Raw genomic sequence first — 21504 nt, 5'->3', positions numbered from 1 at the left:
CAAAAGACAAGTGGGGGGAAAAAAGTAAGAAAGGGCTGGTGGAGGAGGGGGCGCTAGAGAGATGGCTCAGTGGTTAAGAGCACTGGCTGCTCTTGCAGAAGTTCAGAGTTCAATTCCCAGAAACCATATGGTGGCTCACAGCCATCTGTAAAGGGATCCGATGCCCTCTTCTGGTGTGTCTGAAGGCAGTGACAATGTACTCACATGCATAAAATAAATACATAAAATAAAAATAAATCTTTAAAAAAAAAAAGAAAAGAAAGGGCTGGGGATGTGGCTGAGCCGGTAGAACGATTGTCCAACACACACAAGGCTTGGGTTTGATTTTCGGCACAGCATAAATGAAGTACTTGGGAGGTGGGGAGACCAGAGGAACAGGAATTCAAGGTCATCCTCAGATCTTCATCTAAAAACCTAATTCAAAGCCAACCTGGGTTAGAGATCCTGTTAAGAGGGGTGGGGAGGGAGAATGGAGAATGGCTGAAATATTGCTGAAAAAAATTAATTTATGGGTGAAAGAAGTTTAGCAAACCTGTGTGGTGATACATGTTTGCAATCCCAGAGCTCAGGAGGATGGAGAGTTCCAGGCTGTCTGGAAGTACAAGTATGTATCACCATATTCAGCTGATGTCTTCTTTTCCTTTCTTTCTTCTTCTTTTGGTTGGGGTTTCAGAGATTTACTAACAAGTGAAATGAGGTCATTGATCTTTCAGATCTGTCAGGACTAAAAGACAGTTTAGCTCAAGGGACAATTATAACAGGTAAAAGCTCAGATCTACAGAAAGGATCAAGAATGCTGGAACTGCTATTGTTGGGGTTCGGAAATCACCACGTAAACCATATGAATACTGACCTCAGTTAAGCAAGAATAGTTTATTGGGGCTGGAGAGATAACTCAGTGGTTAAGAGCACTGACTGCTCTTCCAGAGGTCCTGAGTTCAATTCCCAGCAATCACATGGTGGCTCACAGCCATCTGTAACGGGATCCGATTCCTTATTATGATGTGTCTGAAGGCAGCGACAGTGTACTCATATACATTAAATAAATAAATTAAGAACAATAACAGTTTACCATCATAATTTTGTTTCCTGTTTAAAATACCCTGACAAAAGGAACTGAAGAGAAAGCTTTTTTGTTTGTTTTTGTTTTTGAGACTGGGGGTGGGGGGACGCCTGCCTCTGCCTTCTGAATGATGGGATTAAAAGTGTAGGCCATCACTGTCCGCCTAACACCATATTTCTCTATGCTTGTTCCTTTCCTCTAGGAAGCGGCTCATTACTCAACGAAGGACAGGCCTCTTGTAGCCTTTCCTATCCAGGATCTGAAGTAATAATTCTTTATCTCGTTTCCTATTGTGGTGTTATATTGAATTTATGCCTTGTGTCTGAAGAACCAAGGGCTGCAATGCGTGGGTGGGTTGGGGATAGAAGTGGGAGGAAAGGTCTCCCAGTGCCAATTGTCTGGAAGGGACAACGTGTCCCCGGGCATGCGCAGTCTGTACTTTTACTCAACTCCAGTTTCCGTGGGGCCGGTCCCTTCAGCGCTGAGCTGCAGTTTCCGAGGATTTTGTTCTTTGAAGCACCACAGACTGTGCGGAGCGCCTGGTAGTGCGCTTCCGGCTTCGGCACTTCCGGCGGTGGTCCGCTGAGTCTGAGCCACAGTTCCCGGCGGCTGCTGCCGCCTTCCAGCGGGTCCTTCTGGCGGCGCCGCGGGTAAGACAGAGGCTATGGGGCCTCGTGTGTCCCTTTCTTTGGAGCGTGCCCGCAGCCACAGGCCTTCATCGAGCCCCGGCCAGCACCGACGGTGCGGGAAGTAGTCCTAATTCAAGCCCCTTTGACGTCGTCCGGAGGCTACCTCGGGCCCCCAGCCAGCCCAAGGGGTAGTAGGGTCAGCGCAGCAGGCTCTAGGCCAGACCAGGAAAGAGGCCTTTGGGGCTGACCTGCTTGCTGCTCTCCCAACTCAAGAGGTGTGAGGCGACGTCAGGCCTCATGTAGTCAGGTGGTCTCACCTGGCCAGGTCCGGCCTGCAGGGACGCAGATTTCCTTGTTCGGGCACAGAATTGTTTATCCTCCACACCTGTTCCACCAGGCTGCCGTTTGATGCAGTAGTAAATGAGGGGGTAAGGTCCAGAGAGAGTGAATGATATGTCAGGGTCACTGCTAGAAAGGTCTCTGAGGGAGGACAGCTCGACCCTGTGCCTTCGTATACCTCTCCTGTTGTCTTCGTGTGTTTGGGAGAGCCGGCAGCCATGACTGAGTGGTCAGCCCCTTGAATTGAACTTCGTATCCTCCTGAGGTATGATGATAGTATATTATGGCTGAAATGAGAGCTTGTTCTTCTTCTGCCCTTAGTGTGGAGAGGATGCCCAAACTGCAGGGTTTTGAGTTTTGGAGCCGCACCCTGGGGGGTGCCCGACATGTGGTAGCACCCATGGTGGACCAGAGTGAGCTAGCCTGGAGACTGCTAAGCCGCCGCCATGGAGCTCAGCTATGCTACACCCCTATGCTACATGCCCAGGTCTTCGTTAGAGATGCTAACTACCGGAAAGAGAACCTATATTGTGATGTGTGCCCTGAGGACAGACCTCTCATTGTGCAGGTGAGCAGAGGGACAGTGGCTACTGGGTGGCACCTGAGTTCTAGACTGTGTATATAGGGACAGCATTCCCAAGCTGTCCCCACCATATACGTATAACCCAGGGGGAGGGTGGGGTCCCGTCCCTTCAGTCCTGCATGACACATGCATTAGGAAACAGCTGCTGAGTGAGCATCCCCTAAGCTGGGAGCTAGCCTTAGTCCTGGTGAAGGGGCAGCTTGGAGAGCGTGAAGGATCTGTAACACCATTATCACCTTGACACTTCTCCTCTGTCTCAGTGCCCTCCTGTGGAGAACTGTCAGTTCTTTAGAAGCCTGCCAGTGGTTTCTGTTACACATCACGTACGGCTCATATCCCTAGTGGTATGAGATGCTTCCCATCTTCCCATATTGTAAATGTTGGTGGAAAGACCATAGCTCATGCAGTTACCATGGGATTCCTCCCAGGGCTGGGTGGCCTAGGCAGGGAGAGTCCTAGACCTGGTCTGACCAAAGGTGACATTCATTTCTTCTTCAGTTCTGTGCCAATGACCCAGAGGTGTTTGTCCAGGCAGCTCTCCTAGCACAAGATTACTGTGATGCCATTGACCTGAACTTGGGCTGCCCACAGATGATAGCCAAGAGAGGTGAGTTTATTTCTACAGTCCTGTGTTGACACCTATCCAGGCCAGTGCTGAGTCCACTAGGCCTGCACAGCAGGGGTCCAGGCTTGTCCTGGTGGAGCCTGGGTATCGGAGGGCATGGGGAGTTAATCCCTGCCTCTGACTATGGTGGAACCTGTAGTCAGCAAGCAGCCCTTTTCCTGTTCTTTTCATCTGGAGAGTTCCCAGGTGCTTGTCTGGAGACCAGATTCTGCTGGCCACATAGGCATCCTACTGATAAATGTGACCAGCTGGTGGGGAAGTCCTTGGCTCTCTAATCCCACACGTGGGCTCACTGGGCCCCCAAACAAGCATTATTAGTCTGAGGCTGCGTGGTGTAAGTTTTATGTGTGGCCTCCTTTAGAGTTTTGACAGCATAGCAGACAAAGCTCCAAAGTCAAGGCTAAGAAGCTGTTTGACTTCCTTTTTGATCCTGCTCTAATCACAGACTCTACTGATGTTGGGGATTCTGTGTGAAGGCTGGTGCTCATACACCCAGCCTAGCTGTGGAGTCCTCTGTATTCTGAGGAGCTGGCCAGCCTAGCAGGGGAATTCATGGCAACGTGGATGTAATGAGGGCCACTCTCATCCTCTGCAGGTCACTATGGCGCTTTTCTGCAGGAGGAGTGGGATCTTCTGCAAAGAATGAGTGAGTTGGCTGCATGCCACTGTGTCAGCGAGTGAGTCGCCCCAGAGAGACAGTCTGGCAGGGGCTCCTAAGCACAGCTGCTTGGTTGGGGCTCAAGAGAGGACAACGGTGATCCCTCTGGGGGCTCTTGGCCACAGCACTTTCCCTGCTGGAAGGAGGTGACTATAGAGTCCCCTGGTACATACCAACTATCCCCTTAGACTCAGACGTTAAGTGCTAGGACAGTGTCCTTACTCCTGTTAGCTCCCAGTGCCCCATGGGGACATATTGGGGTTTGGCCACCTTGGAGTAGTGCTGTGGTTCCCTCAGAGACTGTTTTTTTTTTTTTTTTCTTTCTCAGTTCTGTTGGCTCATGAGCGACTTTCTGTTCCTGTCACGTGCAAAATTCGTGTCTTCCCAGAGATTGACAAGACAGTGAGGTACGCCCAGATGCTGGAGAAGGCTGGCTGTCAGGTGAGGCCATGGCTCCCAGGGTGGTTGTTGGGATCTAGCAGGCAACCTGGCCTCACATTTGAGCACAGTCTGTCCATGACAATCTTCTAACAACAGAGATGGCTCTTGCTTCTGCAGCTGGAGTGGTGGCTGCAGCCAAGACATTTTCTTTGATCAGGGCAGTGGGCCTCTCCTGGCCCCACTTGTTTAAGACCTGCTACCCTGGCCTCAGACCTCTAAAACTGCCATTCCAGCTCCAGGGCGTTGTCTGAGTGGAGAGTAACATTGGGTTTACTACCACATCTCAGTCTCTCTAGACATCAGCCAGCGTTGCCTGGCCTCTCTGGAAGCCTGGGCTTAAGCTATGGAGGTAGCCGACCTGGTCCTCTTCCCTGCCCTGCATGTTGAGCCTGGCCAAGTATGCAAAGAGACAAGTGGTTTCTGGAAGTAGCAGGAGCCACCCTCACTCAGCACCCTACATCCTGAGTTCTCCAGAGTTTTCCTGTACTCAGGGTTCTGCCTCTTGACTCACATTTTCTGATTGCAGCCTGGGGCTCTTCCAGAGGGGCAAGGGCTCTCAAGACCCTGGGACCAGGGACAGATCCATGCCAGATGGCCTTGGTTCCTCCCAGCATGGAAAGCGGGGAAACTTGAGCAGATCCCTTGTATTGTTTGGGACCTTTGCGTAGAGCAGGGTTGAACCAAGTGTTGGTCTGTCCTAGCTGCTGACTGTGCATGGGCGCACCAAGGAGCAGAAGGGACCCATGGCTGGAACAGCCTCCTGGGAGCACATCAAGGCAGTTCGGTGAGCAGATATAGTGGGTTTGGGGCAGTCATTGGTCCACTGGACTTTGTGGAAGCGGCATAAACCTAGTTCCACACCTTGGGGTGTTCAGCATTACTTATAATGATGCCCTATATCTGGGAGGGAAGGCAACAATGCCATAAAAGCCAAGGCATCTCAACAAGATAGAACTTGGTGGTTGGTATCTGCCCCTCCTGGCTTAGCACCACCCTGGCATGGTGTAGGGTCAGGCTTTCCTTTCCCCCAACAGGAAGGCTGTGGGAATTCCTGTGTTTGCCAATGGGAACATCCGGTGCCTGCAGGATGTGGAGAGGTGCATCCAGGACACAGGCGTACAGGGGGTCATGAGTGCAGGTGAGCAGATGCATGCCTCAGCCCTGTTCTGTCCTTATAGACCTGTTTAAGTAGATGGTGTTCACTGTCATGTCTGCTCCAAGGAGCCCAAACTAAGCTCTCAGACCGTTTTCCAGATTTGACCGCTCTCTAGTGAGCCAGTGACTTGAGTGACCAGGAAAGTGTTACAAGCTTTCTTCCTTGCCTTCTTCCCAGAGGGGAACCTGCACAACCCTGCCCTCTTTGAGGGCCGGAGTCCTGCTGTGTGGGAGCTAGCCGATGAGTACCTTGACATTGTACGGCAGCACCCTTGCCCGCTATCCTATGTCCGGGCCCATCTCTTCAAGCTGTGGCACCACACGTGAGTTGCTCCTTGGGCAGGAGTTTAGAGCGGGTTTCTCTGGGCAGTGTCAGAACCCTGCCTAGAGTGTTCTGTAGTCTTCCCAAAACAACTTGCCACCAAGTCTGCTGAAGGACTGGGGACTTGGCAGTGAGGGAGGGCAGAAGCCTCAGTGGGAAGAGATAATTGGCCATTTGCCTAGGACTTGGCCTAGGTGGTGACTGGGAGTGACAGGCATCTGCCTCAGGCTACAGGTACATCAGCAGCTTCGAGAGGAGCTGGCCAAAGTGAAGACCCTGGAGGGCGTGGCTGCTGTGAGCCAGGCGCTAAAGCTTCGGTGTCAGGCAGGTGCAGGGCTGGTGCATGGGAGCCCAGCAAGTTCTGTAGAGGGCCAGCAGTTTAGTCTTTGACAGGCCTTGGACTTTTACAGGAGGACATGTCCAGGCAGCAAGAAGGAGTGAAGCTAGCTGACAACTTACCTGCTTTCCATTGGATCTGCCAACCCTACATCCGGCCAGGGTGAGTCAAGCCAGCCTACCCTGGGAGCACGTGCACAGGTGCCCTTTGCCATTGTTCTAGTCGGCAAGTCCCTGTTCTGGGTGGAGGAAGAGGAGAGTCTGTGTGTCATGGGTGTGGCTTTGTCCTTGGGGTTAACAGGTAGACCCTGGGGTTGAAATCTCTAAAGTGGGTAGGCTGTCATCTGTGATCTCAGCCTGATGTGCAAAGTGTCAAAGACCCTGAGACTCTGAACCTTAGATGTCATTCCAGGAAGGCTTAATTTCTGTTAGCCATTCTATTGTGTAAACTGTACCTATGTCCTGTGTCCTTGGACAAGCCCTGTTTGCCTGGGCAGCCAAGAATAGTTACTTGGGATGAGTGGGAGAACCATGCATGTCCTTGCCACCTATGGCTCTCCAGCCTGTTTGCCTTGGAACCCCTTCTGCAATCTGCTCCATGTAGTACTGAAGTGCTTAGATGCTGCTCACTGTCCTTTCCCTTTAGACCTAGGGAAGGGAGCAAGGAAAATAGTGCTGGTCGAAGCAAGCGGGCTCTGGAGGAAGAGGAGGGCAGCATGGAGGGCTTGTCCAAGAATAAGCTGAAGAAACAACTGAGGAATCCTCACAAAAACTTTGACCCTTCCCTGAAACGTGAGTGCTACTCCTGTTGAAGCCAGGTTTTTGGACAGGCTGCCTGAAAACCTCTTCATTTATCTTCATCATCTTTACTTGGGATAGGAGTCAAGTTTAATGCCTAGATCCAGAAACAGATGTCTAGGGACAGTTCTCCCAGCAATACTGTGCCCAGACCAGACTTTAGACACTAAGAACCTGTAAGGGGCCTTTGAATCTCATCTATAGTGTATGACTATAACCCTACTGAATATATCAGACAAGGCCATTGTACAAGCTCCTCAGCCAGGTGTTGTTCAAGTGACCACAGGAGTTTGTTTATATGACAAAGACTGTCACTAGGGCTCTCTTCAGCCTGCTGAGTCCTGGGTGTGCCTCACCCTTGCATGGTGGTGAGCCAGGATCCTGACCCAGATAGATTGGGGTGAAGATGCTACCCTCTCTCATAGAGATGCAGGATTTCCCAGTATGGTTTCTAGGTGTGTAGCTTGAGGTCTCATTCCAGGGTATTGTCCTCTGTGACCTAGTCATTTTGGCAATCTGGGCTCACACACTCAGCTGCTTCCTAGAGGTTCAGCAGTTTGGTGGCAGTTCCCTGGAAGTTTAATCTGAGCTTTGCAAGACTGAGGAGACAGTAGGAAGTCCTGTATGGACTACTTATAAGGGAATGCCGTGGTAGTATGGGCCTGCGATTCTCCACCACAGGAAGTGGACATATAGGACAGGGGTTCTGATTTTGCCCCCTTTGTTTCTTGGCACAGGTCACAATCTGTAATCCGAGATGCCTTGGATTTCACTGTGTAGTGTTCTGACTTTATACTCAGCAGCAAACTGAATGCTAGGATTGTAGGCTTATTAAGCCACCACACTTGGATGTCCTGTTTTTAGTAACAGACCTAGGGCTCTGGATGCTAGGGGTAGTGTGGGCAGCCCACCTGCTGTTTGTTTCCAGCGAGGCCATGATTGGTCTGCCATCAGCCATCTCTTGTCATAACTAGCTACATCCTCTGTCCTTACTCAGTTTTCTGGCCTGGGTGTCCACAGCAAGCTTGGTAGAGGTGGGAACCTCAGAGGGCTCACAAATTAAGAATACTTTCACTGATGCTCTTCCAGAGGTCCTGAGTTCAATTCCCATGAACCACTGGGTTGAGATCTGGTGCCCTCTTCTGGCATTCAGGCATATGCGCAGACTGAACACTGCAGCTCTGTAGAGGTGGATGGCAGCTGCTTGACCAGCCCTGCCTCCTTCATCCCATTCACCCTGCCCTTTTCTTCCCCAGCCAAATATGCAAAATGTGACCAATGTGGAAATCCAAAGGTGAGCTGGCCCTTCTGTTGTTCTGTGGGCAAACAGTCTTCATGGGTGTCCCTTTTGCTGCTGGAGTCTGGTACTACTTACTTACCTCAGAATTTAGCCCAAATACACGTGTTGACCTCAGCTCATTAGCTTTCCTATATACACAGGGCAATAGGTGTGTATTTAATCTATGCCGTGGCTGCTGCAAGAAGCGAGCTTTCAGAGAGACAGCAGATTGCCCAGGTGAGCAGATGCCCGCTGTAACCAGCCCCAACCACCCTCCAGCAGCATCTACGGTGTATGACTATAACCTTCCTGACCCCCATTCTTCTCTTGCCCTTCCTGTCAGGTCATGGATTGCTTTTTAAGACCAAATTAGAGAAGTCTCTGGCCTGGAAAGGGATCCAGCCTGGACTGCAAGAAGCCCAGCAAGTGAGGCCTGTAACACCAAGTGGTTTCTCTGAAGTCATGGGTAGTGCCCTAGCCTGAAATTCAGCAAGAGACATCTCCACCCCAGCCACTGAAGCCTGGACACTCTAAGGAAATGCCTATACTCAGGGAATCTCCTCTTTGACACAGAACATGTTGATGTCTGCAGGTGGGAGCCTGGCAATGCTGCACCAAGGGCAGCCTTGGACTTGTCCTGTTCCCACACTTGTGTTTCCAGCATTCAACAATAAATAAACCATTTCAGAGATGTGTTTGTTGAGATCTTTAGTAATGGCCTAAGGCTCCTATTGACTCAGTGGACCTCCCCTCCTCTTATGAGTGGTCGGAGTATCCAGGAGACACAAGCAGAAAGGGAGGGAGCCTGGGGCAATGATCAACTTGTACTTTAATGGACTACTCAGTTAGTGAGACTGCTTCAGTCAGAACTACATGGACAGGAAGGGTTTGAGGTACCCTTACCTAGGAATTGCACATGGTCTGTTTCATTTGGACAGAAACCTAGAGTCAGGCCCGCGTGGCCATAATGGGCAGCCTGCCTACCACAGCAGAGGGTACCTCAGTGGAAGGCCAATGAACTGGCATCCCAGTGGCCAGACTGCTCTAATGAACCACACACAGTCTGGGGTCTCATCTTGAGGAAAGCAGGCAGAGTAGCTGTGCAGACTACCGTCTGGAGGTCACGGAAATGCCTCTCACATGTTGGTGCTCATCCGTGACTGGCTGTTTGCTGGAGTCAGCTCCCCTTGGCTCCCTTCTCTAGGAGGAGACTGCAGTGGACAGGGAGGGGTTCAGTGGAGGCTGTGTGAGCGCTGCCCATTCCCTCGCACCCCAGGCTGTTCACCTTGACATGGATCTGGTTGCGCAGCACAGCTGCTCTCAGAATCATGGCTTTGGCACGTCGTTGGAACTCCTTGCCCATCAACAGGGACTTCTCAAAGGTGGTGCTACGCTGATCCACATCTCGAGCATACAGTATCTGTACAAGGACGAGGAGGCTCAGAGCAGCCCAACAGGTCTCCACGCCACATATTCATAGCAGTCCTAGCCCTGTGTACCCACCTTGCTGTGTGAGTCGATGCGGGCATTAATAAGCCCCTCCAGGATGAGCTGTGTCAGCTCATCTTCCAAAGCTGCAACTGTTGTGTTGAAGGCTGCAGCCATCTTGTGCATATCAGCTGACACATAGGGGCTGAAGTACTATAGAACAGAAGCCACAAGCTGTCCACTGCTCCTCAAAAGGTCTACATTCCTTCCACATAACCCCTAACTGTCCATGTCCTCTTCCCCCACACCCACACTTACTTGGATGAGAGCCCGGTTACGGATCTGGGTGTACAGTGTCCTGACATGAGGAGCCAGGTACATGTCCAAGAGCAGGTTGTCCTGCAGAGGAGAGCTGGTCAGGGACCCTGGGGCACAACCCACGTTAGTTTCAGTGTGCCTGTGCCCTTGTGCCTTACCTTCATCTCGTCCAACATTTTCAAGCATGAGGCATACTTGGACTCATAAAATTTGAATATGATGTCTCTGACCTGTGGCTCCAGCTCCAGGAACAACTTGAAAGAACTGAGGATACCAAAATGCTCAACTTAGAAGGAACAGAAGGGCCTGGCTTGACAGGAACAGAGATAGGAGCCCACTACCCAACTCACCTGCTGGAGATGACATTGCGTTGCAGCTCCTGCCGGTCAAAGGTGGCCAAGGCACACAGGCCACCATAGACAGCCACATTGCTGGGGGACAGCAGCTGAGAGGCAGAAGGGGAGGTGGGTCCAGAAACCTGGGGTCCTGGGCATTGACTGGTGCACAGACCAAGGAGGAAGCCCAAAGTTGGGGCCTGCCCTGCCCTCCCCACTACCCATTCAAGACAATGCTTAGACCCTCATTCAGGTTAACAGCCCAATCGATGAGCTTTCACTTCCTCTTAAAGATTTGGACAAGATGTAGAAAGTAGAGTGCCTCATGCCCCTCCTCACCTCTGGGAAATCACAGTGATCAAAGGAAGCCAGAAGGAAGCACTTGGCGGCTTGCTTATACTTTCGTGCAGCCAGCTCAGCCAAGCCTAAAGGCAGGGAGGAGAGGGATGAAGCTAGGGGACTGAGGAGGAATGGCCCTTGGCCTCCTACCCCAATATTTTGCAGTTTAGGGATGGAAATCCTAGCTGTTAGTTACAGCATCTAAAACATTCCCACAAGTTAGGTCTGCAGGGCATCCTCAAATATCCGTAATACATATCCAGGCTCAGGGAAACCAGCTGACCCACTTCCCCAGACCCTACCAGCCTCTCTATGAACTTGAGCAAGTTCCACCTACATGTACACAGAGGGAGAAAGCAGGAGAGGTGGCTGGGGGCCTCACCTGCAGCACACTTGAGCTTGGTGAGGATGGCTTGAGTCTGGCTGTCCCGCTCTCCACGCTGCTGCAGGAGAAGACAGCAGACATGAGAGGCCTGTCCTCATTGAAGGCCCTCTATTCCCTGTCCCCACCCTACCCTAAGAGCAAACTCAAAGGGAGATTGAGGGAAGGAAGAGGTATACAGGGCTCACGAGTGGGGAGGTAAAACTTCTAGAGCAGGGTATCTGTGGAGGTGGACCTTACCTCAGCAATCTCTGGAGTAGACTCGGCCTTGCTGACATAGCTTAACACATGAGACCAATTTTGCAAGTAGACACTGACCTGGCAGAGGAATAGGCAAGGCCAGATTAATTCTGAGTTGTCCCTTCTGGGCGTCCTCCATGCCTACCCAGCTGTCACCCAGGCCACCTTGATGACGTTGAGGCACATGTTGATGACATGCTTAGCACTGGTGCAGTAGTCTCGGGCTCGTGAGTAACACTTGAGGGCATTGCTGAGGTCCCCACAGTCCAGATAGTGATCACCCAGGTCATCATGGCCGCGCCTGATGCTCTCTTTGATAGAATTGCCCTTATAGTTCTTCAGGTCCGTGTCCAGCTTCTCCAGTTTCAACAGGGCCTTCTTCCGAGTGGCCTCCACCCAGGCTGTGTCCAGGGGTGGGGGCTCCACTCCACTCTCAGGGATGGCATCAGGTGCATTCTGCAGCTCCCTGAAGGATAAGGTAGCCATCAGATAGTGATAACCACAGGGGCCAGGGTATCACAAGCCATAGGCTGGTTCTCAAGAGCCCTTTGCCTCTCCCTGACCCACTGGAAGGGCCCAGTCTGTACCAGGGGCACAGAAACAACTGCTGATCTAAGGGACCACAGCCAGACAGGGAAATTCAAAGGAGAGTAGGTGGTGTAGGACAACTATATCATATTCTCATCAATTAGGAAACTCAATTGTCTGCACAGAGGCAAAGGAAGCCAGAAAAGAGAAAATGGCCTGCTACCACTTCCCCACACCAGGAAAGAAGCACATTATCTTCTCATCAACCACAGGCTTCCCACCTGCTACAGACACATCACAGGTGAGATGCTGGGAATGGGAAAATCATGAGCAGCCCAGCTCTGCCTCCCCTGCCCCCAAGGCTTACCTGGTAGCCTCAGAGAGTTTCCTGTGTATCTCTTCATACATGTCCACATTGAAGGTCCTCTGCACGAAGGACAGAGCCATTTTCAAGGCTTCCACCCGAAGTGGAGGGCAACGGTCAGCAATAAACTGTAGCCGCTCAATGCGCATCAGACCACTGTAGCTAGCTGCATACTGCTCCAGATCCTTGTGGGGAGGAGGGAAGAGGGTCAAGTGGGGTGAGCAAGGACCTGACAACCTGAGCCACAACACTAAGGTTTCCCCTGAGTCTTGGGACCACAGTCTTGACTGATGCTGGGGTAAGAACAGAGGAAAGTGTTGGCTGCAAATAGAGGTGCTTCACCGTGACTTAATGGGACCTTGGGTGCAGGGTCTTAAACTGCCTGAGAACCCAACATAGGTGGGCAAGTGAAAACCCGGTTTCCTGGCTTAGAACGATGTGACTAAAGCATCAACCATCCTAGGATATACGCCACAACGGGAGTCTGTCTGACTTGGACCCCTCAACAGATCCAAGTTGCCAGCTGTCCTCCGCCACACGGGATCCATACCAGGGTGGGGTTCTCCACCACGTAGTTGACATCAGGGGCGTTCTGGGGATCTTCCTGCGGGTCTACATCAATCTGCATGGGTTCCACGGCCCCCTGCAATACAGGAAGAGCATTTGACACAAGGCACCAGGGAGAGCAGAGGATGTTTCTGTCCCCCACGGTCAGTTCTGCCCACGATTTTCCAAGGCAAAACTACACTGAGCTCCCACAGGTGTCGGCAGCCGAGTGCCCTCCTCAGTTCTCCCACCCAGGTCCTGGGCACAACTCTGACTGGCTGACTGGCTACAGGACCCCTCAAGCATTCCCAGCCAGCTTCCTCCAGGCCACAGAGAATGGAATAGAACTGCCACACTATCTTCATAAATCAGGAGAGCCAAAGCAGACAGGCCACGATGCGGAAGAGGGTGGCCGAGGACTCGAGGGGCCAGGGCCTCGAGCGACACCGGGAGAGCCGCTACCCGGTAGGCCCGCAGCTGTACCTCGGAAAGTAGCGTGCAGGCCGACAGGCTGGCGCTCAGGCAGTAGTCGCCCGACGTGCAGGGCCGCAAGTCTGACCTGCTGTGCGCAGGGCTGCGGCTCAGGTCCGAGGCCGACGACGAGGCAGAGCTGGGCGCCGGGCTGCCCCGCATCTTGGCCTGACGCACCTCTCTGGGAGGCCAGCACCCGCACGAAAAGCGTTGGCGTGCGAGGCGGGGGCGGGGCGGGGGCCGGGGCCCAGGGCGGCCCGCGAGGCAGGCGACGCTCGCGCGCCCAGGCCAGAGCCGCGGGCCCCGCCCCGCCCGCCGCCAGCCCCGCCCACCAGGCCCGATCCGGACCGAACCGCCACGCGGCGAACGCAGCTACCAACCCCTACCTGCAAGTTAAACACCTGAACCGGCAGCGGCATCTTCCACCCCCGGCGCCGCAGCGACGTTCACTTCCGGGGCGGCGCGTCCGTCAGTTCCGGGTCAAGGCTCGGGGCGGGGTGCTGTCACTCTTAAAGGGGCCGCCGCAATCGCAGGCGGGCGCCCTGCGCCCGGGCCGGGGCGATCGTATGAGCCGTGCGCGGCGGGTGCTGTGCCGGGCCTGCCTCGCGCTGGCCGCGGTCGTGGCTGTGTTGCTGCTACTGCCGCTGCCGCTGCCGCTGCCGCTGGCGCTGCCTCATGCGCCCGCACCAGACCCGGGTCGACTCCCGACCCGGAGCCTAACCCTCGAGGTCTCCCGCCTGCAACCCGACGACGTCTTCATTGCAGTCAAGACCACTCGGAAAAACCACGGCCCGCGCCTGCGGCTGCTGCTGCGTACCTGGATCTCACGAGCCCCACGGCAGGTGCGCGCCCCGTTCCATTTCGCGTAGGTTCCTGGATTCCGAGCTGGCGCCCCGACCCCGGGGGCTCCGCACTTGCCCTCAGACCCACTTACTGGATCCTCCGGCGCCTCACAGTGTTTTCTCCCACAGACGTTCATTTTCACCGATGGAGACGACCCAGAGCTTCAGCTGCTGACTGGTGAGACGCTCTCTTGGACTGAGTTTTATCTACCGGGGCCATTCATCCCTGTGTCAGTCACTTGACTAGTGTCACAGAGCTAGTGGAGGGCAGAGCCAAGACACCTACCTGTACATTGCCAGTCTACCTCCCAATGCCCATTATCAGATCTCCCATCCTGCCCCCAGTTCCTGACAGGGTACCATGGCCAATGTCACCCACATTCCCTGAGGAAGGCCCAGCAGCAGTCACCTGCCAAATCTTGTTCTGTTTCCTCCTGTGCTGTTCTAAGTATCTGCATCTGCTTTAGAATGAGGGCTGCTTCGGGTAGGGCTGCAGTTGGACCTGGTGCAGTAGCTGGACAGGCACATTCCAGCCCACACTTAAGGATGCAAGCTAGAAGTCAACCCTCACATTTCCCTTTGCAACCGTGCAGGCGGCCGAATGATCAACACCAATTGCTCAGCTGTGCGCACCCGGCAAGCACTGTGCTGTAAGATGTCAGTGGAGTATGACAAGTTCATGGAATCTGGACGAAAGTAAGTAACTTCGCCCATCAGACAACCAGGACTGAGCAATGCGGAGGCTCCCACCCATACGCCTCTCCCTTCAGATGGTTCTGCCACGTGGATGATGACAACTACGTGAACCCCAAAAGCCTGCTGCACCTGCTTTCCACCTTCTCTTCCAACCAGGACATCTACCTGGGGCGACCTAGTCTGGACCACCCCATCGAAGCCACAGAGAGGATCCAGGGTGGTGGCACCGTGAGTCTTGGGCTAACATCCTCCTGGGGCTGGCCCCAAGGATTGCAGAAGAGTGAGAAAACTCTAAGACAGGCATGGGCCAAGGAACCGGCAAATCAGGTGCAGTGATAGAGAAGGGCTTAGAGGCCACAGGTGACACATCAGGAAACCCCTTGTGCCTTCTGCAGACTCCTATATGGTGGCCCCAGGATAATGGTAACAAAATTCATGCAGGGCTGAGGGTAAGGAACCCTATCCTGGGCAGCCCTGACCAAGCTTTCCCTTTTTCCAGTCAAACACAGTGAAATTCTGGTTTGCTACTGGTGGGGCTGGGTTCTGCCTGAGCAGGGGCCTTGCCCTCAAAATGAGCCCATGGGCCAGGTAAGTGGGAGCCCAGCTGCCTGGTGTGGGGGTAGTAAAGGTTGTAGAGGTGCTGACTAGCCTCCCCTCCAGCCTAGGCAGTTTCATGAACACAGCAGAGCAGGTCCGACTACCCGATGACTGCACAGTGGGGTACATTGTGGAAGGGCTTCTGGGCGCCCGTCTGCTTCATAGCCCCCTGTTCCACTCCCACCTGGAAAACCTGCAGAGGCTGCCGTCTGGAGCTCTTCTGCAGCAGGTAGGAGACACTCCAGCCTGGGCCCACTCCTCTCCTACAAGGACCTAGCCTAGCTCCCACAGGGTCTCCCAGATGTGAGGGGCTGGCCTCAGGATTTCCTTGTCCCTGGGGTGTGGGCCCTGGGCAGAGACTGCCTGCTGGATGAAGGACCTTCGGGAACCTGCCCATGGCAAGTTTCATGGGGCTTCTCTATGAATGAAGGGCCACTTCCCTGAGCCTGAGGGGTGAATGAAATTTCCTCCAGCAGGTGGAGGACCCAGGAGAAAGAACTGACCCTCACCCTCCCTGATTCCCCTCCCAGGTTACCCTGAGCTATGGGGGTCCTGAGAACCCACATAACGTGGTGAATGTAGCTGGAAGTTTCAGCATACAACAGGACCCTACGCGGTAAGTGGGCACTGGAGCTTTTGGCCCTCGTGGGCTCTGGCATCAGACCCCCACCTAACCTGACTCCTTCCCCTGACAGGTTTCAGTCTGTGCACTGCCTTCTCTACCCAGACACCCACTGGTGTCCTATGAAGCACAGGGGGAAGGAAGCTTTTCAGTAACCGGTGACCCCTGGTGGCTGCTAACCTAGCTCCCTTAGGCCTTGGATTCAGGCAGTCAGCAGAAGCTGCTTGAAGGCCTCCCACGACCCTGGTCCCAGTTGGATACCAGGCACCTTGGGAAAATGAACCGATTGATTGGGTTGTGATGCTGAGATCATCCAGGAAGAGAGAACAGCAAAGACACCGAGCCACTGATGTCTCTAGCCCAATCCAAATGCCCTTCCCAAGGATAAGGTCTTCTACCCCAACTACCCCAGTGACTGTGGCCCAGGAGGCCACAGCCTCCCACAGCTGCAGCTTGTCCTCACCTGCGGGAGATGGTGCCAGGTGGGCTGGTGGTTAAGGGTGGGCTTCACACCTGGCCACTGGCTCTTGCTGGGGGGCACAAAGCTACTACTACAGTCAGAATGTACAGGCCGTATAGCCAGTGGACGCTTAGGACCAGCTTCAAGGCTGTGTTTCCACGCAGGGCTACTGCTTTTCTGTTACCTCCATCCCGGGCCTCCCAGAGACACCGCTGGGAGACGTCCTTCCTCTAACTGAGCTTCCCATCGCTAGAGCCTTTTCTCTGATCTCCTCAGGAGCAAGATGCAGATGCGGGCCCATCAGCTTCTACTGGGGTGTCCTGTGGGGAAGCAGTTATAGTGTTGAGTAAAGGCTTCTTTGTCATTCTTAGTGCGGTTCCTCTTGTCATAAATGACCCCTGGCAGCTCAGCTTTGCAGATGTCCACACACAGCAACTCAGTCTCCAGGAAGGCCTGGCCTGTTCCTGCAGCACTGCCTGCCTCCTTCCTCCTTAACCTTTCATGCTGTGAGGCCAAGCAGGAAAGCATGGTCTTTCTCAACACGCATGACGGAACCACTGATACACATGTGTAAGCATGGCTGCATGTGCCTGAACACTAAGGCTGGTGTGGGCACAGATGCTGTGTGCATGGGTGTGCGGGTTCCATGAGAGAGTGGACATGGTTGCTCTGTGTGTGTTTGTGTGTGTGTGTGTGTGTGTGTGTGTGTGGGTGAAGATGTATATCAGTGGCCCGAGGGTTAGAATGGTTCAACTTAGAACTTTTTTTTTTTTTTAAAGACCGGGTCTCCCTTGGTAGCCTTAGCTGTGCCGGAGCTTGCTATGTAGACAAGGTGAACCCTGAACTCACAGAAATCTACCATCTCTGTCTTCCTAGGGCTTTTAAATAGTGTAAAAGAAAAAAAGGGATGAAGGCATGGCTCACTTGCCACGAGGAAGGGTGTGTGGGAGGGAATCATGATGTTAATGCACATACTTTGTATACTATAGGAAAACTACTTTGGCCACGTGTGGTGGCACATGCCTTTAATCCCAGCACTCTGTATGCAGAGGTAAGTGGATCTCTGTGAGTTCATGGCCAACCTGGTCTATAAATGGAGTTTATCCAGGGCTCTGATACAAAGAGAAACCCTGTCTGGACAAAAGCTAAAAAAAAGAAAAAGAAAAACAAAATCCTACTTTGAAACTAGGTGTGGTGGCTCACACATGTAATCCCAAGACTGGATAGGCCAAGGCAAAAGGGCCACAGGTTTGAGGTCAGCCTGGTCTACATCATGACTTCTAAGCCATCCAGGACTAAATAGAGACCCTGCCTCAGATAATCCAGGACTGGGGGACACCAGACAACTTTCTCCAGGTACAGAGTAGTTGAGAGTCTTAAGCAATGACGGTGGAACTGCTATGTCCAGCACAGCTCCCAGCTCAGTAACACAGTTTGTGGTGGTGAAAACTGCACAGTTCAAGAGGCAGAGGCTGAGAGAGCTCTGTGAGTGTGCACATGAACAGGCAGAGACACACACAGGAAGAGAAAGTCCAATATGGGTCGGATCTTACAGGTCATGGAGTCCTTAGATGGCTGGAATTCCAGGGAGAGGCTTTGGCTCTGTACAGTTGGGTTCTGGGTAGAAGGGTGAGGGCTGAGGTTGGGAAACAGGCATACAGTGGACCTGGGTGAGCTTGAAGCAAGAGAGTTGTTAAAAGGTGCTGCAGAGGGCTGGAGAGGTGGCTCAGAGGGAAGAGCACTGTCTGCTCTTCCAGAGGTCCTGAGTTGAGTTCCAAGCAACCTCGTGGTGGCTCAATAAGTATCGATTTAAAAAAAAAAAAAAAAAAATCTGGGGAAAAAAAAAACCAAGAGATCTGGTGCCCTCTTCTGGCGGGCAGGCATATGTGCAGGGAGAACATTGTATACATTATCTAGAAAAAGGAAAAAAAAAAAAAGAAGAGAAAATGATGCTCAGAATCCTCTAGCAACATTAAGATACTGTGAGGAATGGTGTCACTATCAGCCAGTTTAGCTTTGACCCCGATGTGGAAATGCAGCAGGTCTCAACTCCATCCAGTACCTGGAATTTGGAGGCCTCCCCTTTGTCCTTAGAAATCAGATTCCCTCCTTTGCCTGCGCTGTATTCACTCATGGGCCCCACCAGCAGTGTCTTTCCAAGGATGACAGTATATCCACACCACAGGAGAGTTGTCTGCAGACTCTTAGGTGGTGATTGAACATGTGGTTCTGTCCCCAGTTCCTCCGCCTGCCAAGGCTGGTCCTGTAACCTAAGCATCACATAGCCCACTCGTATGAAGCTCCCATGCCATCTCACTGGTGGTGTCTCTGGTTCATGAGAAGCAAGACTAGATGTAAAACTTCTCTTCAATAAATGAATGATTTGTTGCAATGAATCAGTCTGGGAGAGCTGGGCATGGTGGCACAGACACACTTTTAAACTGAGGCAGAGGCGGGTGGATCTCTGAGTTCAAGGCCAACCTGGTCCACAAAACAGGTTCCAGGACTATTACATAGGGAAACTATGACAGTTAAATAAAGAAAAAGAAAAAAACCAATCTGGGTGTGGTGGTGCACACCTATAATGTCACACGCAGTGTGTGGATGAAAGAGACTCAAAACTTGATAGTGAGCTTAAAACCACCCTGGTACAGGAGCCCCAGTTTCTAAACTGTCCCAATTGCATACCCTTCTCCTGAATGTCACTTTACTTGACGTGTTTTCTTGCCCACAGTTTCTGATTCGTTGGTAGTAGTGTATGTGTGTTTGTGAGAGAAAGATCCCTTGTTCGTATGTATACATGCATGCATGTATGCTCTCGCACACTCGTGCATCGGAATGTTTATCTGTGCATGTTCATGAGGTTTATACTGGCCGTCATCTTCAGTTGATCTACACACTATTTTTGAGACAGGGTCTCGGTGAACCAGAATCCTCTAGCAACAAGAAACCTGCCACTTCAGCTAGACTGGATGCTAGGGAACTTCTGCTGCCCTGCCCCCTTTCCTCTTCCCCAGAGCCTGAGGACATCAGTGCTGTCTCCTCACTCAGCTTTTTACTGGGTTCAAAGGATCCCAACAGAGGCCATTTTTGCCCAAGGACACAATCCATTACACCATCTCCCCATCCCCACGTGTGGATTCCTAGGGACGGACAGGCAGACATGAGAGAATTGAATGTTAAACTGCCTGGGAAATAAAAGCCTTTGGAGAATCCTAAGGCTCCATCTACAAGGCTGGTTCTCTGACAGATGACTCCCGGGCCAGAAAACCTTCCAAGGCTTCTTGGATACTTTGTTTCCATTCAAAGAGCAAGCTACCCAGGGTTACCCAGAGCTCTACACCAAATCTCTACAGTGCTCAGGAAAGGCGCAGTAATGGGCTGAACTGATCCTGAGAAAACTTGAAAAAACAACATAAATAAACAGAGGGAAAGGTCCCTCTGTAGAATCCAAACTGCGCTTGGTCTGTCAAGAGTATGTGGCTGCCCTGTGTCATCTCAGTAATATTGTTGTTGGTTCTCTGGAGATTTCATATCATGCACCCCTTAGTATACCCATTCCTGTCCTGCCCCCACCCTTACCTTTCCACTAGCCAAAAAAAAAAAACAAAAAACAAAGTTCAATTTGTGTTATCTATATATTCACTTGGTCAAGTTGAAGGCTCTGCAATACATTTTTGTGCCTTTGTGTCTCTCCTGGATGACTAGCCATGCACTCTTGTCTAGTTTTGGCTCTGGTTACACGTTTTCCAGCAGTTTTCTACTCTGAACCAGGCATTCCTGCTGTTCAGATATTCTGGGAAGAGACTTGAGCCCCTGGAGGTCTGCTAGTTACAATGGAGCAGTAGAAGAAAGAGCAAAGGGGAGTGAGTATACATCTCCGGAGCAGGGGTAGAGGCTGCGGAAAGGCAGCAATTTGAGCAGCAGGAAGTGGTAGTTAGGAGATTGGCTGCTGCGGCCCCCAACTCAGCTCAGGTTCAGCTCCCGGCATTGCAGGCACATAGACAGCAGGGGGCGCTGCAGTACAGAGGGAGAGCCTCTGGCTCAGGCCAGTAAGAATGGCTGCAGTCCCCAGTCCTTCCAGCACCGGGACTGGGTCAGCCTCTGGAAAGTCCCCGAAGCACTCTACTTTCTCCTTTGTAAAGTAAATAAAAGTAGAACCCATGAAAAAGACCCTGTATATGTGTTTCCTAGCAACGGTGGTTGACTATTAAGTCAGTATTCTAACTAGTGGACACAACTGACTTATGTTCACTCCCATAGTTAGTACCCCCATATTCCACAGAGAGGATTGAGATCACAAGGAAAGAATTAAGCACCAGGTGCACGTAACAGGTTTTATGGGACCAACAGTGTGAGCTCATCCACCAGAGAACCCAAGAGAAAGGGGATGAGTGGCCCCCTGGTTGGTCCCAGTGAGGTGTTTAAGAATGGAACATCTGTGAGAGATTATTAAGGAGTTCTGGCTCAGGCTTATACCAGGATCTCAGGGTCAGGGCCCTAGGGTGGTCAAAGACTGAGGCTGAGTTCAGACCTGCTGGGAAAACATAGCTGGCTAGTCACAGCAAGGTCAAGGCCATAACTGATGGTCACAGTAAGGTCAAGGCATAATGGTTGTTAAGGACACAGATATGAATCAGAAGCAGTTTGGGGAGCTAGGGAATTCTCAGCGTTACTTGAAGGGTTAGTTAAGGGCTGGTGAGATGGCTCAGTAGGTAAAAAGGTACTTGCCACCAAGCTACATTAACCTGAGTTCAGACCCTGGGGCCTACATATTGGATGGGGAGAACTAACTCAGAAGTTGCCCTTTTGACTCCGCAAGCTCACTATGGCCTGCACACATTCAGGCAGACAAAATAAAATTTTAGTACAAATATTTTTAAAAGATGGTATATAGCCAGATGGTGACACACACCTCTAATTCCACCCAGGGAGGCAGAGGCAGGAAGATCTCTCTGAGTTCAAGGCCAGTCTACAGAGCAAGTTCCAGGACAGCCAGGGCTACACATAGAAACCCTGTCTTGGGAGGGAAAAGATAAAGTGTGAAGTGGAAAAGGCTCTTAAACATATCAACTGATATGTGGTGTACGTGGGGGAAGGGCACACAT

At 52.2% G+C, this 21504-nt stretch overlaps 3 protein-coding genes across 8 annotated transcripts; 2 read left to right on the top strand and 1 right to left on the bottom strand.

Annotated features, from left to right (window-relative positions):
• Window positions 1–1634: 1634 nt before the first annotated feature.
• Window positions 1635–8883, top strand: DUS1L (dihydrouridine synthase 1 like). Of its 2 annotated transcripts, none has more exons than XM_080923250.1 (14): window positions 1635–1713; window positions 2353–2599; window positions 3113–3221; window positions 3835–3885; window positions 4226–4338; window positions 5040–5122; window positions 5373–5476; window positions 5672–5816; window positions 6043–6139; window positions 6226–6314; window positions 6798–6943; window positions 8206–8243; window positions 8390–8465; window positions 8572–8883. In XM_080923250.1, the coding sequence occupies exons 2-14, from the start codon at window positions 2363–2365 to the stop codon at window positions 8709–8711; spliced, it is 1428 nt and encodes a 475-aa protein (XP_080779376.1). In that variant the 5' UTR covers window positions 1635–1713; window positions 2353–2362; the 3' UTR covers window positions 8712–8883. The 2 variants fall into 2 exon arrangements, with proteins under 2 accessions (XP_080779376.1, XP_080779375.1); XM_080923249.1 differs by having other exon boundaries at window positions 1672–1804.
• Window positions 8884–9040: 157 nt separating this feature from the next.
• Window positions 9041–13643, bottom strand: GPS1 (G protein pathway suppressor 1). Of its 5 annotated transcripts, none has more exons than XM_080923252.1 (13): window positions 13566–13643; window positions 12713–12805; window positions 12166–12347; window positions 11436–11736; window positions 11271–11348; window positions 11031–11091; window positions 10649–10734; window positions 10325–10419; window positions 10133–10238; window positions 9975–10055; window positions 9732–9869; window positions 9514–9648; window positions 9041–9439 (listed from the first exon to the last, which is right to left on the bottom strand). In XM_080923252.1, the coding sequence occupies exons 1-13, from the start codon at window positions 13596–13598 to the stop codon at window positions 9365–9367; spliced, it is 1464 nt and encodes a 487-aa protein (XP_080779378.1). In that variant the 5' UTR covers window positions 13599–13643; the 3' UTR covers window positions 9041–9364. The 5 variants fall into 5 exon arrangements, with proteins under 5 accessions (XP_080779378.1, XP_080779379.1, XP_080779381.1 ...); XM_080923253.1 differs by having other exon boundaries at window positions 11031–11088; XM_080923255.1 differs by lacking the exon at window positions 13566–13643 and adding an exon at window positions 13192–13501 and having other exon boundaries at window positions 11031–11088.
• A 62-nt stretch (window positions 13644–13705) lies between these two features.
• RFNG (RFNG O-fucosylpeptide 3-beta-N-acetylglucosaminyltransferase) lies at window positions 13706–16766 on the top strand. The gene is made up of 8 exons (XM_080923256.1): window positions 13706–14021; window positions 14151–14199; window positions 14615–14717; window positions 14792–14945; window positions 15217–15305; window positions 15378–15543; window positions 15845–15930; window positions 16010–16766. The coding sequence occupies exons 1-8, from the start codon at window positions 13746–13748 to the stop codon at window positions 16089–16091; spliced, it is 1005 nt and encodes a 334-aa protein (XP_080779382.1). The 5' UTR covers window positions 13706–13745; the 3' UTR covers window positions 16092–16766.
• The last annotated feature ends 4738 nt before the right edge of the window (window positions 16767–21504 follow it).

Source organism: Micromys minutus (genome assembly GCF_963924665.1).
Source record: "Micromys minutus genome assembly, chromosome: 10".
NCBI lineage: Eukaryota > Metazoa > Chordata > Mammalia > Rodentia > Muridae > Micromys > Micromys minutus.
The sequence above is the reverse complement of the archived record's forward strand: the minus strand, read 5'-3'. Positions and strand labels throughout refer to the sequence as shown.

Bases quoted from the DNA above. Each gene is read 5' to 3' on its own strand.
- RFNG (XM_080923256.1), top strand. From the start codon at position 13,746: ATGAGCCGTGCGCGGCGGGTGCTGTGCCGGGCCTGCCTCGCGCTGGCC. The intron at 14,946-15,216 runs GTGAGTCTTGGG...CCCTTTTTCCAG, and splicing joins GGATCCAGGGTGGTGGCACC to TCAAACACAGTGAAATTCTG. The intron at 15,931-16,009 runs GTAAGTGGGCAC...TTCCCCTGACAG, and splicing joins ATACAACAGGACCCTACGCG to GTTTCAGTCTGTGCACTGCC.
- GPS1 (XM_080923254.1), bottom strand. From the start codon at position 13,341: ATGCGGGGCAGCCCGGCGCCCAGCTCTGCCTCGTCGTCGGCCTCGGAC. The intron at 12,348-12,712 runs GTATGGATCCCG...CCTCCCCACAAG, and splicing joins TGGTGGAGAACCCCACCCTG to GATCTGGAGCAGTATGCAGC. The intron at 11,092-11,270 runs GTAAGGTCCACC...CTTCTCCTGCAG, and splicing joins CTACTCCAGAGATTGCTGAG to CAGCGTGGAGAGCGGGACAG.
- DUS1L (XM_080923249.1), top strand. From the start codon at position 1,728: ATGGGGCCTCGTGTGTCCCTTTCTTTGGAGCGTGCCCGCAGCCACAGG. The intron at 5,817-6,042 runs GTGAGTTGCTCC...CATCTGCCTCAG, and splicing joins TTCAAGCTGTGGCACCACAC to GCTACAGGTACATCAGCAGC. The intron at 6,315-6,797 runs GTGAGTCAAGCC...CTTTCCCTTTAG, and splicing joins CAACCCTACATCCGGCCAGG to ACCTAGGGAAGGGAGCAAGG.